General features: G+C 51.8%; 5 protein-coding genes across 5 annotated transcripts; 1 reads left to right on the forward strand and 4 right to left on the reverse strand.

The window, feature by feature from the left end:
- Positions 1-994: 994 nt before the first annotated feature.
- On the reverse strand, positions 995-2,305 carry ATEG_07372 (uncharacterized protein; the record flags this gene model as incomplete). The annotated part of the gene is made up of 4 exons (XM_001210058.1): positions 995-1,477; positions 1,531-1,762; positions 1,966-2,004; positions 2,124-2,305. The coding sequence occupies 4 exons, from the start codon at positions 2,303-2,305 to the stop codon at positions 995-997; spliced, it is 936 nt and encodes a 311-aa protein (XP_001210058.1).
- Positions 2,306-3,901: 1,596 nt separating this feature from the next.
- cp6 (putative carboxypeptidase S1) lies at positions 3,902-5,393 on the reverse strand (the record flags this gene model as incomplete). Its single annotated transcript, XM_001210059.1, has 5 exons — positions 3,902-3,966; positions 4,015-4,281; positions 4,334-4,847; positions 4,911-5,241; positions 5,293-5,393. The coding sequence occupies 5 exons, from the start codon at positions 5,391-5,393 to the stop codon at positions 3,902-3,904; spliced, it is 1,278 nt and encodes a 425-aa protein (XP_001210059.1).
- Positions 5,394-6,617: 1,224 nt separating this feature from the next.
- On the reverse strand, positions 6,618-7,531 carry ATEG_07374 (SDR family oxidoreductase; the record flags this gene model as incomplete). Its single annotated transcript, XM_001210060.1, has 2 exons — positions 6,618-7,200; positions 7,245-7,531. The coding sequence occupies 2 exons, from the start codon at positions 7,529-7,531 to the stop codon at positions 6,618-6,620; spliced, it is 870 nt and encodes a 289-aa protein (XP_001210060.1).
- Positions 7,532-8,446: 915 nt separating this feature from the next.
- Positions 8,447-10,121, forward strand: ATEG_07375 (uncharacterized protein; the record flags this gene model as incomplete). Its single annotated transcript, XM_001210061.1, has 6 exons — positions 8,447-8,688; positions 8,738-9,396; positions 9,453-9,611; positions 9,691-9,901; positions 9,960-10,017; positions 10,080-10,121. 6 exons carry the CDS (start codon positions 8,447-8,449, stop codon positions 10,119-10,121), a joined length of 1,371 nt encoding a protein of 456 aa, XP_001210061.1.
- Positions 10,122-10,807: 686 nt separating this feature from the next.
- ATEG_07376 (uncharacterized protein) lies at positions 10,808-12,163 on the reverse strand (the record flags this gene model as incomplete). Its single annotated transcript, XM_001210062.1, has 5 exons — positions 10,808-11,459; positions 11,525-11,625; positions 11,682-11,749; positions 11,821-11,864; positions 11,943-12,163. 5 exons carry the CDS (start codon positions 12,161-12,163, stop codon positions 10,808-10,810), a joined length of 1,086 nt encoding a protein of 361 aa, XP_001210062.1.
- Between the last annotated feature and the right edge of the window lie 1,957 nt (positions 12,164-14,120).

A 14,120-nucleotide genomic window follows, 5' to 3' on the forward strand; every position in this document is an offset into this window, starting at 1 on the left:
GTGGTGCCCAAGCCTACTGCCTATACGTAGTTAGTCAGATCTCATAGCCAGTCCTATTATGGACTAAACAGAGGACTCCCACTTAGAGTATGTTGAATTCCAGAGGTCTGACTTTGCTGGCTACGACCTACCACGACAGAGGTTCGGAGCAGCGCCTTTCTTCCTTTACATTCAGGAATAACACATTCTGGATGGAATTGTTCCATCCTCTATCAGATTATCATGACTCTTGGAATGTATCGAAGGCTGCGCACTGCCCACTCGCCTCGCAAGATATAGTCTGGACATATTTGCAGAATTTGGGAAAGCGCGTGCATACGGATGCTAACCCATACACAACTGGCTGATCTCTCAGACCCAAGTTCTGTATAATTAGGACATAAATTTGATTAGTGACTGGTAGTAAAATTTGTAATTAATCGCCGTCACGTCTTCACCTGGATAATACTAGATGCTCTTTTCTGGGAATATATATTTGATATCTGCGGACATAAATACCCCTTCAGCTTCTTTATTCTTAGCGTAGCTTTCGATGCCAAAACAACTTCTTTAATGTCTCTATAGCACGTCCTATGTAAAGAAGCTATCATTAAAATAACAGCTATACTAAAGAAATGCTGAATAAGAGGTAATAGCTCTCTAAATACGCTAGATATTAACTAGAAAATTATATAGATTTTCGGACCGAGGCTGTAATGTATCTAAGAAAATACATAAATTAGAAACTAATAACGGTTTTCGATTATTATAATACAATCTTTCTCTCTCTATCGGTTGAATAAATTATACTATGATAACTTTCCGTCAGATTATTTGTCGACAGAAGTGCAAGACTATACGGTCTACTGTTTCCTACGGACTTCATCTTTACCAGCCAGAACCGGACCAAGTCTCTCATATCAAGACCAGCGTATCTGATAAGATGATTAGAGTTCGAAAGGTTGCCTCAAGTATCGCCCAACACGGGTGCAACAACAGTCAGTACAGTACCTGCCTAGGTAGTAACAGCGGCCTGCTGTTCCAAATATCGACTCCGAATCTGCTCGCATACTCCCCAAATCCTTCTCCTATTGGCAAGACCCAGGATACGGCCATAGCTTTTGCCTGTAGACTCACCGTGCTCCTTGCAAGCGACAAGCAGCTTAGAAGCTTTCTCCTCGACCTTCTGTGATTGGAGAACCGAGATTTCGAGCATCTCCCACAGCCATGGATACGTATCGACTAACTTGGTCTCCCACATGGAGCGCGGGATCAAGGTAGTGTGCATGGATAGCGAGGCCGCCTTGAGTGCCAAAATCGACTCTGGGCGAAGGTGCTTGAAGATCTCGTGTCGCAGTTCGATCGGAAGACGACAGAAAATATCCTCTTCATGGAGCTTCGCCTTATTAACCAGGTTGGTTTCCATGTCTAACAAGCGGTTGATGTCGCTCATCTCCAATTCGAGCTCCGGTATGACGACTGGATTTACTACTAAGATCTGGGCATGTTAGATTTTTAACCCGCATTCTTTGGCCCCAATTTGTTACTTACTTCCTGTCCTCGGAAAATCTCCCACACCTGCTCTGCGGGCGGGTCTGGGTCGCCATAGTCAAGTTGCAGCCGGACGTACCGGCCACCGTTGGCCTGTTCGAAAACCCGGTACAGCAAATGTCCCTGAATTTCACCTCGCTCCCGCAGCGAGATGCATCTCCTCAGAATCTCGTAGCAAACGGAGTGAAAGGGAAACACATGTGGTTCGCCGACTTCCGCAAAGTCGTGGTATCTACCAGGGGGGTCAGCGGGTAAACTGGAACAGGATATAACTGGTGACACAAAACCTACGCGACCATGGGCACAACTTCATTCTTCGGGTATGGCATGTTCATATCTAGTAAGGCGATGTTATCATCGACGGCTAGTTCAAGTGCCCCGGAGGGTCATGCATTCAGAGCAACATACGATTCCCAGCAAGGACTTCAATTCCACCCTAGCAGAACCTCCAGCTTTAGCAAATCATAATAGACACTGTGAACGGAATTTATTAGCTTACACAGTCAAAGTACCGACCGGATCCCGTCAGAAACGACCTGGAAAACCAGGGCACTTAGTTTTATCAAGACGGGACATAGCGAGTCACGACGAACTTGTCAATTCCGGTAGCGTCGGGATTCATTCCTAGAGCACGTAAGCCGTCGAGCCACTCCAGGTTGCAGTCCTCGAGGATGTCGAAACGATAGGCCCTCTCGTCGGTCCCTTCGCAGTCCATATCGACCTGGCTGGAGAATGGACCTCCGCAGATCGCGCAAAAAATCGCCCAGCCACCCATTTTGATCGCTGTGCACGAATGGTAAATTGTTGTGAGGCAGAAGAAAGGATAGCGCGTTTTTTATAATGGTAGTCAGTGAGAGATTGGTGCCTGGTGCCTGGTGCCTGGTGCCTGCCCCCTGGGTGGGGGTTGCCGCCATGCCTATGCGGGACTAGGTTACCATTTATGCCTACATCGCGCGAAATGGGGCAGGCCAGTTGTGGCATCTCCTATTCAGCGCCTCACCACCAACGAAACACTGGCAGGAAAATTGACTCCTGCGAATCCACAGATACTCTACTTTCCCAAATAGTAGACACAGGGGACACTATTTGTTTCTATTCGTCTCCCCTGCACAACTGGAGACTTGCTTAGCTGGGAAACGCCGTTCTACCGGAAGATCCAAGTCCACCGACGTCTCTGTTAGAGCTACTAGAGAAGTAACGATTCCTAAGAATGGTCACTACACTCCTGGGGGCCTGATGCTAGGGGAAGCCTCAGTGGTACACACCGCCACCATTGCCATCCATTTGAACCCAGAGAGGAAGCATTTGCTTGATAAGCAGAACCGATTCAGATGCGATGTATAGGGTATATAAAATATACATAATTTCAAAGGTCCTAATGTTCTTGAATTGGCGACTCTGGATTGAACGCTATGTAATGCTACTGACTTGCACTCATGTTCATAAACAACAACTGAACGAATACCACTGACCCAAAATACATAGGGATCTATCCACATTAGCAGTCTGGCTGGAGCTAAGTGTACCCGAGAAATGGCAGGCAGCGGGAGACTAGTCCTCGGACAAGCTGGCGTTGAATTTGGCAGAGCCTAGAGCTGGGATGTTGTACCCATTCGTGCAGAGAGTCATAGAAATATAGACTGCAGAATGTTGGACGTCCTTATTCAAAGCGATACTACAAGCAACCTTAACAAGATTCTTGATCTATAAAGGTTTCCTACCTAGATACAGGTCCGTACAGGCCGCCTGGTTGGGGCATGCACACACAGGGCGGCAGGGGCACGCGGGAACACGGAATGGCACTAAACAATAAAAGGCATCGCATCTGCGATGGCATTAATCCTAGGGGATAAGACTCGATATTTGGAAAGGAAGTGAAAATGCACTATAACCTTCCTGTAGGATTAAAGTATGACACGGGAAAAGGGAGTTAGTGATAGGTGCGTCGATAAAAGTAAATTGCGGCGTGTTTCTTTAGACTGGTGAACGCATCGTGCCGGCCTGTATGGCAATTCTAGAAAATGAGCCAAAAGGATTCTGAGTAATTCGGAAGGAGACCCGCTTCTACATATGGATCAGGGCTTCGACGTTGTTGGAGGGCTAAGTCCGCGGGGAAAATAGCCCATAACAAGAAGCTAACCGCTGATATATCTACGATACAATCAATTCCCGAATAATATAGTGTGAAGATTAGAGACTGGAGCCTACGCTCTAGTGGCTAGCCAGGGCGAGAAGCTGCGTGTGGTGATCAAGGTCACACAGTTCTGGAAATAACCAAGACAATTATAGCTTGATGCAAAAATAAGGACGACTTAATAGAGCTGTCTTCCTACCGCGTCGCAGCTTCACTGTCACCTAGGTCAAACTAATTTTATGTGGAAGAGAGTGGCTTCTTCTGGAGAATCTGTTCGAACACCTGCAACGCCGTATCGGGTTCTACTTCAATCAGCACGCATCTTGAGTCGACGTAGACAAGGTACTCACGGTAGTAAGGTACTTCATGGCCGGCCTCATAGACCCTCAGGAATGAAAAGTTGTCCACGGTCTTGAATTGCCCTTTCTCAACACCATTGACTGTGTACGGCACCAGATCCATGGCGCTGAACTGGGCGTGTCCTGAGAAGTCAACTGCATTGGCGACTTCGTAGTTACCAAGCCAGTTGCAGATCCAGTCGGCATCGCCCGCCCAGATAAGGACGTTGATCCCGGACTGGACCACGCTGGAGAGGGTAGAGAGGAATGACCGGGGGTCTGTCATGTCAGTTCCCTTGTCCGAGGCCATCAGGTAAAATGTTTTACTTACTATCACCGGTTGAAGCAAATTTGTTATACGGCCCGTTCGGGCATTCCTGGTAGTTGGTGCGAGCTCCAATAGCCTTGACGACGGTCGGGTTGGAGAGATACGTCGAGTATGTCGAAGGTGGGTAAGGGTCACTGGACGGCTCCCGGATATCATAAACATCAAAGTCACCCGAAGAACTGATCGGCCCTTCAATGTTCTGGTAGCACACACTGTCAGCCTTGGTGCAGGCGGAATTGGAACCTGATTTTGTGCACTGTTGCAGAGCAGGGAGACATTGATTATTGTACGCGTCTAAGAGGCTGTCGCGAGTCGAGGAGTCGATGAGCTGCTGGTACCAGTTGTTATAGCTGAAGTCAATGTAGGCCTTCTCCTGGATCGTCGCATCGATCCAGCCGTTGTTCACTCCGAGGGCCACAATATTGATGTTTTGGCCGCTCACGGATCCGGCCTTGATGGCAGCGTTTTGCTGCTCGATGTACGAGGCAAATTCGGGGCCGTAGTGTCCACCGTACGACTGAGATCGATTAGCTTGTCTTAATCTTCTTATTCAGAGGGGGTGAAAGCCGAAAGAATTTACCTCGGTAAAAATGGCAAAATCCCGGCTTTCGTATTCTGGGAACTGCGCGTAGAATGCCTGTAGCAATTTCCAGACGTACGGCGCAGCGGTCACCGTGCTTGTGACATCGTCCGTGCCGTATGAGAAGCCAACACCAATGGGCTGGTCAACGTATAACATGTTGGCGTAGTTATTCCAGCTGGCATTGTTGAGTGACGGGGTACTGGCCCCATTGACAAAGTGGCAAGGGCCATTCTCCTGGAACAGACCGATCATGGACGAGCAGCCAGGGCCACCGTTGAACCAGGCAGCCAGAGGAGCTTGCTTCGGGTTGTTCCGGGCCTCGAAGAACCTATGGTTTAATTAGCCACAGTAAATGCTACTGGAATATGGCGGTATTTACCAGAACCACATATTCATGTTCGAGCCTACGGAGAGATACCCCGAGTACTGATTGACCCCCGGGGTGGTCTCACAGATGCCCGAATTCTTGACAAACTCCATCTTAGCTCCAGTCGCCGCATGTTCGAAGACAGTGTAGGTGACTCCATCCTTCACGATAGATGAGACGGTGTCTTTGGCTGTGCTAGCTGGAGCAGCTTGAACACCGGCTGCAAGTAGCCACAACAGCCATTTTGAATGCCACATGGTTCACTGTAACAAGGGGTCTGGTTATGAAGGAGAAAAAGTGATTTCATCCATGTCCGACGCAAGAAACACCGACTAGGTATAAATACCAAGCAAATGCTACAGGACCAGACCAATGCTTCGAACAAGCCAAGACTGTTATCGCATCAACAAGCTTCGCCAGGGACGAGCCTAATGGCCAGCTGTTCCGTGGCGCCGTCGGAGTACGACGTTGCAATCTACCGACTCACTAAATGAGCGGATCAAAGCGATCCTGTGGATGGTCATTGGCGGAAAAAGCTCCAGCTTGGATCAGGAGAAATTGTCGATCGAAAACCACAATCGGGCTCCGCGTGGATGGCAGCACTCGGGTTGGCAAGAATGGTGCTTTACAGGTTCTCCCATTCCCTGATCCTTAGAATCGAATTGAATGAGCAGTTGACGCCAGATCCCATGCTCATCGCCAATCCCAAAAAGTCTCCACCGCTTAGCACTGAAGTGGACTAAGATCGTAACCCAATGACTGTCAAGCTGAAACATTACCCCGCCGTCCGTCTGATGGATGATGATCATCCCTGTTTCCTGCTCGGAACCCCGTCGGCGAGCGGAGAACTCCTGGGAGCAGTAGTCGACAGTGATTTGGCTCACCATATGCTCAGAAATACATTGAATATCTAACCAGTGCCCCCGCCCCCGGGCTTATAAATATCGAACTATTAGGATTAAGCTAATTATAGGGCGAGAAACAGCATTGAGAGTACAATGGAGTAGCTACTAGAGAGTAGAGGAAGCACTAGCAGTTCATTCAAGGCATTCCTAAAAATTAATTTTTGATTGCGAAATGCTTATCCCCATCAAGTCTAACAGGGTCATGGAGCTCATATTTTCTAGTCTGTTTTGAATGCATGGTATGGGGCCTCCGGGCTGTGCCGGTGCATTTCCTCTCGACTGGTATATCTGCCAGCCAGTTCATGCCATGAGGGCTCTTGATGTCAGAATACAAGGATGCAAGAGCATTCCGTAACATCCGCCAGGTTCGCAGTACGCGCTGAGATCCAATTAGCCGAGTCTGTCAAATCATCGTACAATCTACACCTCACCTTAGGTGTCGACATCATCACAGTCGGTGGTGCTCACCAAGTCTTTCCACGCGTCGAGGGCCGCGCGATTCTGGTCTAGAGCTGCTCCGATTACCTGCACGGCATCGCGACCCAGAGCCAGTCGGGGCGGTAATTCCAGTCCCTGACATCGTCCCGTGCGCGTCAGCGCCTCGACAATGAGCTGTGCCCCCTTGGCCGGATCTCCCGGTTGATGGTGGCTGTAGGCGGCCAGCCGCGACTTGGTTGCCTGCGTCACCACATCAAGGTCAGGGATATGATTTTGGGCGGTGACCTTGTGGCCACCATCGCTCTGTAGGAAGTTGGTGCGGAAGTATCCCGGCTCGATGCAAGTCGTCTGAATCCCAAACGGGGCCAGCTCGGCCCGCAAGGCCTCGGTGTAGATGGCAATGGCTGCTTTGGTGGCGCAGTAGAGGCCGGCGCCAGGGGTTCCCCTCCAGCCTCCGATCGAGCCCATATTGGCGACAGTGCCCGATCTCTGTGCACGCATCGTGGGGAGCACGGCGCGGAGAAGTCGCAGTTGGCCAAAGACGTTTGCGCCGAACTGGGCTTCGACATCTGCGCCACTGGTGCCGTCAGCAAGGACATTGGGAGGAGGTTGACTGCTTACCTGGACTCTTCGATCGCTCCCTCCAAGATATAACCCGCGTTGTTCACCACCACATCAATCCGGCCTACAGTGGCAAGGATATCGGCTACATGGCCCTGGACCTCTCCATCGCTGGCGCAGATATCGAGCCGCTGCGGGAGAATGTTGCCGACTCCCTTTAGATCCTCCAGCTTCGAGGGGTCTCGCGACGTCGCGACCACGGTGTCCCCGATCTTTGCAGCGGCAATCGCTATCTGCCGGCCAAAGCCGGAGGAGCAGCCGGTGATAAGCCACACGCGTGGTGGCATAGTCGTCAAAACGTGTGCCTTTTTGCCGCAGCGAAATGGGGTCGAGGAGCAAAAGAATCCGGCGAAGGATGACGGGGTTAGAGAGGTAGGAAATGACAGAACGGCGAGGATGCTGCGAGATGACTCGATATCGCAGTCATGCATAAAGAACTAGACGGATGACTTAGGGCGGGGGGGGGGGGGAACCAAACCGGCTCGGCGGCACCCCGTTTTCGTTGGTGGCTTGCCGGACCCGCGTACAGCAAGCTAGATCATAACCATGCATATCGTACGAAGCAGATAGGCCCTTGGCTATGATCGGGTTTGCGATGATCAAAATAAGAATTCCCCTCGTCGACTGGATCGAGGGTTTGATTTCTGTTTCATATACTCTGTACTCATAAACTTCCAATTCGTGTTGTTGGCGCCCTTTGCAACATGGCTACGAGATCGACGATGCCGACAGAGACGACAGCATCCGAGACGACAGCAGTATCGTCCCGCGACGAGATCTCAAATGCAGTGATCCCAAGGTTGTCTCTGTCGGAGGCTGAAAAAGGCGGGCAAGGTGATACCGGATCGGACGAGGGCCTAAAGGATGTGCGAACCATCACCGGATTTCGTGTATGTCCCTGTCACGTCGTACCTTTTTTATCCACCGTGGCCTGATCAGTTCAGTGGTTCGTATTCATTGTGAGCACACTCACGGCGATTTTCGTTTATGCACTGGACAACACCATTGTAGCCAACATCGTTCCCGTACGTGAAGCTCGCCGGAGAAAACAGGTCACATGTTGACGACAGGTTTCCAGGCAATTGTAAACCAGTTCGACGCCGTCTCAGACTTACCATGGCTCTCCGTTGGGTCTGTGCAAAGCCCCATCACTCCATTGCCGTGCTATGCTCATAATACAATCCAGATTCATGATCGGTGGGATGGCGACGGTGCTCCCGCTGGGAAGCTTGTACGCCCTCTTTGATGCCAAGTGGGTTTATATCGGCTCGACTATCATCTTCATGGCAGCATCTGCGCTGTGTGGCGCTGCCCCCAATATGAAAGCGGAGATCGTGGGACGCGTCTTTGCCGGTGCCGGTGGAAATGGCATGTACTTTGGTCTGCTTTCGATCATTTCGCTGAACACGACAAACCGCGAGAGACCCGGGTATCTTAGCTTGACGTAAGTGTCGGCTGGTCCATGAGAGCCTTGTGCTAACGCCTCGCGAAAGCGGTCTCGTTTGGGGCGTAGGAACCGTTTTGGGCCCCGTTATTGGGGGCGGCTTCGAACTATACACCTGGCGCTGGGCCTTCTACATCAACCTACTGTTTGGTGCTGTCCTTCTGCCCGTCTATGTGTTTATCCTTCCGTCAAACAACCCGGCCCCTGCTCGGACCAGGTGGCAGAAGTTAGCCACCTTTGACTGGGTCGGTGCCGTCCTCAGCGTGAGCGCCTGTGTCACGCTTGTGATGGGCATCAACTTCGGAGGCACCCTCTATCCCTGGCGGAGCGGTCGCACAATCGGGCTATTTGTGGCGACCGGGGTGCTCTGGATCGCGTTTGTTCTCCAGCAGGCCTTCACAGTTTTCACTACGAAGGAAACGCGTATGTTGCCCATTCATCTGTATCTACAGAAGGAGCCCCTGCTGCTCTTTGTGGCATGCACAGCGGTGGGTGCTGTTTCCTACACCAGCGTCTACTATATCCCTCTCTACTTCCAATTCACTCGTGGTGATACGGCAATGGAGGCGGCCGCTCGGCAGTTGCCTTTCATCGCTTTCCTCATCACTGCCATCCCCGCCAGTGGGTTGTATATGTCGCGGATTGGATATTATAAGCCGTGCTATGTGGGAGGGGCAATTGTGGCTCTACTTGCGGCGGTGATGATGGGTATGTTGCAGTATTCACGCGATGGGACAAAAGTACTCCTTTCTAACAAAAGCTAGCCACGATTGTCCACGTCGACACACCGCCCCGAATCCTCTATGGTCTGGAGATCCTTCTCGGCTCAGGGGCCGGCGCCTACACGATGGCCTCCTTCGCGGTCATCCAGGCCGTGGTCGCGCCGTCCGAAGCGGCGAACGGATTATCTCTGATGCTTCTAGGTAATAACGATGCGTTGTGACGAACATACCACCCTACACCCGCAACGCAGGCGGTTGCTAACAATGTCTACTCCTATAGCACAACTAGGCGGCCTCACTCTCGGGCTGTCAGTCGGAGGGGCCGTCTTCGTCAACGTCGCCTCCGAAGGGCTGTACCGCATCCTCCCCAGTACCCCCCGAGACCAAGTGCAGCAGATGGTATCGGGAACTAGCGGGGATCTCATCAAATCATTATCGTCCGACATGCGCCATAGGGTGTTGGAAGTGATTGTATCTGCATGGAACGACGTGTACGTATCCTGTCCCTCGTTCCCACGATGGAAGAGACTTTTGCTTACAATCGTCTAGTTTCACGTGTGTCTATGTTGGGGCTGCGGTTAGTCTTGCGTGTGCTCTATTTTTATCGGTGAGTGTCCGTCTGCATGCCGGGGGGGTGAGCATAGGTCTAATCTGCTGCGTGAACCGTAGTATAAAAGGGCCAATGTATCTGCGTCGGCCGGTGGGGCTTGATGGGCTACAGAATGCGAGGGTTGATCGAATGGTAGTTTGCAATTATGTGGCACAGGCAACGCTAAAGAGATGGGGGGTACGAAACGAGGAATGGATATATATATATCGATATGGCACTGATCCTGTTGACTCAATTGAGATAGAATCCACCTATCCTCTGATACAAAAACGTAACTATTATCTGCAGTGGGCTAAAGTGTCTCTTTATGGCAGTGGTAGCAATGGAGCCACGTCAGTCAAGCTATATTTCTCCAGGGTGACTCGCCGTGCCACTCCTCTGCCTCGCTTATCGGGCCCCGCGTACAAACGGCAAAATCTCGGGCAAGTTACTTCAGTCTCCGGCGAATCGGACATTGCCGAAATGATCGACAAGGGAATGTGCCTGATAGCCCTAGTGGCTTGGACAAGGGCCCGATGCAGTAAGCATATGCGCCTAGTTGGAGTAGGTGCTCGGGGCTTGCCGGTAGCCTGGTTTGGCTCCACGATGTTCGCAGCAGATAAATTGGGAGGTGAGTAAGAGAGTCATGTCATGTTCAAGCATTGACGACAGCCTTGTCCTTTGGAACTGCCGAGTATCTGCATTCGCCCTGAGCAGTCTACGAAAAAGGCTAAAGTCCGTGTCGCAGAAAGTACAAGAGAAACATGTCACATATGCCTAAGGTCTATCTATCGCTACTTGTATATAGTCATCCACGCGCCAAATGAAATGGAGTTCCACTGAGAAATGCAACCTGTACCAACGCCTCGACTGTCTGGTGATCGGGTCCTTCGACGGTGAGGACGACCTTGCTGCCACGAGGATTTGTGGGCGGTCCGGGGAGGTGTTGGTGAGACTCGACTCCTGACATTGCCAAGTCCCCCTGGTCGAAGACCCAGGGCATATCGGTAGGCGTCGGAGAAAGAAGATCAGGATAGAACCCCTGCAAGACCTCTGGCGAGACGGTGGCTAGATCGGGCAGATCACCGTGGAACTCATGCCTTGAAAACTCCGTATCGGACGACAGGGTCGTATCCCATGTGTGGCCGGAGACTCCAGCCGGGGTAACCTTGTCCCACGCGGATGCATCCAGCCCTGCACATGGAGAGATCTCGTCGGGAGTCGCCAGCGGGTGGGTGAGATTAGATGGCGAGCAGTAGCTGCTCTGTCCTTGATGGCTGCTGTCTTCCACCGTACTTCTTCCATTGTGATTATAATCTTCCTCATTGCTACTCTCGCCGTCATCGTCATCACCGCTTTCTGATGATGAGTCGGTGTGTGACCCAGGTTGCGTACCTTCTTTGGGCTTCCGCCTGCGACTAGGGCTTAACTTGTTCTCTCGTCGAGTGAGGATTGTGAATCTGCCAGGACCCAGGGCGCATTCAGTACCGTTCAATGCCGCCTTGGGGGCTCCGAGTCGACTCACTGGTTTTTGATGCTGTTGCGGGACCGGGACGGAAAATGCTCGATCTGGATTTCCTTCCACCGTCTTCCTTTAACGGCCGCCGCTTGAACAAGCCGACGGTTCTGTCTGCGGTTTTAGCCCAGGTTCAGCCCATTTCCAAACGGAACACGAAGCTTACATCTTCCTCTGTCCACTCACTATGATCCAGCTGTGGATCGAGGCACTGTTTCCATCTTTTGGCACACTCTGTCACCAAGTTGTGGTCAGGAACGGGTCTCGCGGCCAGCGGTCATGCATAGGACAGGTATGGTACATACGATCTGGGCTGCGGGTCTTTACAACCTCAGCCACTGCCGTCCATCTGTCCTGCTAGTCAACCTTGATTGAACATGGTGCTGGGCCCCAAGTCTTAAAGAGCACGGAGGGTTGCAGATCTTACATCTCTCCATGTGTCTGTACGGCCAGGGTCAACAGCTCGTCCTCCTCTTCGGTCCAATAGCCTTTATTGAATCCCCCGGACAGCACATTGTGCCATCGCTTCCGGCAATCTTTGTTTGTGCGGCCCGGGATCTTGTTTGCAATCACCGTCCAGTCCTTTACCTTGCCCGCGGCTACTGTATCCCACCCAGGAGGGTACGTTAGCAAGGGCATTCCCACCATGTCTAAGAACGATTTGCCTTACATTGAGTGTGAACCTCTTGGCATAGCAGATCGTCTTCGCCCGGCGTCCATTTGCGAGCGGCTCGGGGCATTTTGTGAAGGTGCAGGACTGCAGGGTGAGAAGATCAGGGCTAAACGTTGACTGTCATATAATATATTATATGCGAGTCGATGCCGAAAGCGTCCCCGACTTGATATAAATGGAATCTTCTGGTCAGCAGCATTTAGGGTACCAGTCACTCCCGCCACACGCCGGTCTTACCCCCCCTGTAGATGACGGGCGGGCGTCGATTCACGCGCACGCTCTACTGCGCTGCAATACGAGCAGAACGCTTATCGCCGATCACGTCGGCTGGCCTTGATTTCTTCCCGCCGATACAGTCAGTCATCGCAGCCGGAACATCTTCAACAAAGTCCTAGCATGGACAATACGAAGCCTTTGAATATCACTGAAGCTTGGCGAGGCGATGTAACCATGACTAGTCCTCTACAGCCTATCGGGTAAATAGGCGCTCGACGGCCTCGACTGTGATGGTGGCCTACACACTTGAATCCTTCCGATAATCTTGCGCCATGCCAAGCTCCCCATACAGGTCGCATGGAAGAACGGTTCGCTTGCACTCGCTTGCACTTGTCTGCGCTCGCATGGTTTGCGAACCTATGTTTCCAAGTGACAATGATTGGATCAATTTTGACGGATTCCCTGGCCATACCGGCCAGAAGGATGACCCCCCTGGAGACGTAGATAAGCAACTGTTGACTGTGACAAGTGTCTGGCTAGGTTGGGGGGCATAAGTTCGCCTCATCTCCGCTGGCAAAGACTTGATGCACTTGTGCGATCCTGGTCCTAGTGCAGAAGCTTTCCTAATAGAAGCTTAATCGCAGAATGGGCCTGCTGCAGCATGTAAGATGGTTCACGCTGTATCATCTCCAAGACGGCACCTCATGCTGACATGTATTCGCACGTAAGCAGATAAAACAGTGACACTTTCATTCGACCGCGTTTCCTCGCACTATGGACATATTTGGCGTAGACGTTATGCCGGCTGGGTGAGGCAGCGAATCTAGATCCCAGTCGATATACGCCACCTATCCCCATTTGCGGTGGTGAAATATACCACGTATATCCAAAGCGGATGGAGTTCACCGTGGGAACCTGAAGAAACTGCCTCGGCTCCGCCCGTGCCTTGAAACAGATGCATTTTTACATCAGGCTGATGTCTTTCGGAGGAATTCATTCTAAACCTCCTGCAAAATCCGTGGTTGGCATGCATATACGAGAAGACAATTACAGCCCCCTGCAGGTCACGGTCAAGCCATGGCCCAGCCATGGCTCCACCGCGGGGAGGGTCAAACCTCTATGGGTTTAAATCACGGCGAGTAGGAGCCCAGAGCGGAAGGACCCGCGTTCTCCGAATGTGGCGCACTGAGACGCGTCAAGGGCTTCAGCCGTCGAGCACATCATCCCTTATCGTGCGTGTCTTGCTCGTATTCGGCGATGCAGATAGACAAGCTCACAGCCAGGGTCCCGATCCTGCATGCACTCTCGTATCCTATTTCTGGTCTGGGCTCGGCTGCCGGTGGGGTCCTGAAGGCCGAATCGGATTCCCTGTGAGAAACACCGATACCTTGGCAACGGAAGTACCGTGTTTAGGACTTTATTGCATTACTGTCACTGGTTAGCGTGGAAAGACGGGCCTCCCTCCTTGCCGAGTCTGTGCTCGCCACCGCTACCGCTGCTTGGGAATACACCCTTGACAGGGTCAGGCGTAGAGGCCAAGATCACCAGCCGGCACATGCCCCGTATACCCCATGGCGCGGACGATCGAGATAGCCTTCGTCACAACTAACTCACTTCAGATACGATCGACCGGGCCGGTACTCCCACAAATTTTGTTGACAACGGACTCATCGGCCAGATTATGGGCCCCCTCCATCCCAACGGATTGAGTGTCGA

This window comes from Aspergillus terreus, genomic scaffold, assembly GCF_000149615.1.
Source record: "Aspergillus terreus NIH2624 scaffold_10 genomic scaffold, whole genome shotgun sequence".
Classification (NCBI taxonomy): Eukaryota; Fungi; Ascomycota; class Eurotiomycetes; order Eurotiales; family Aspergillaceae; genus Aspergillus; species Aspergillus terreus.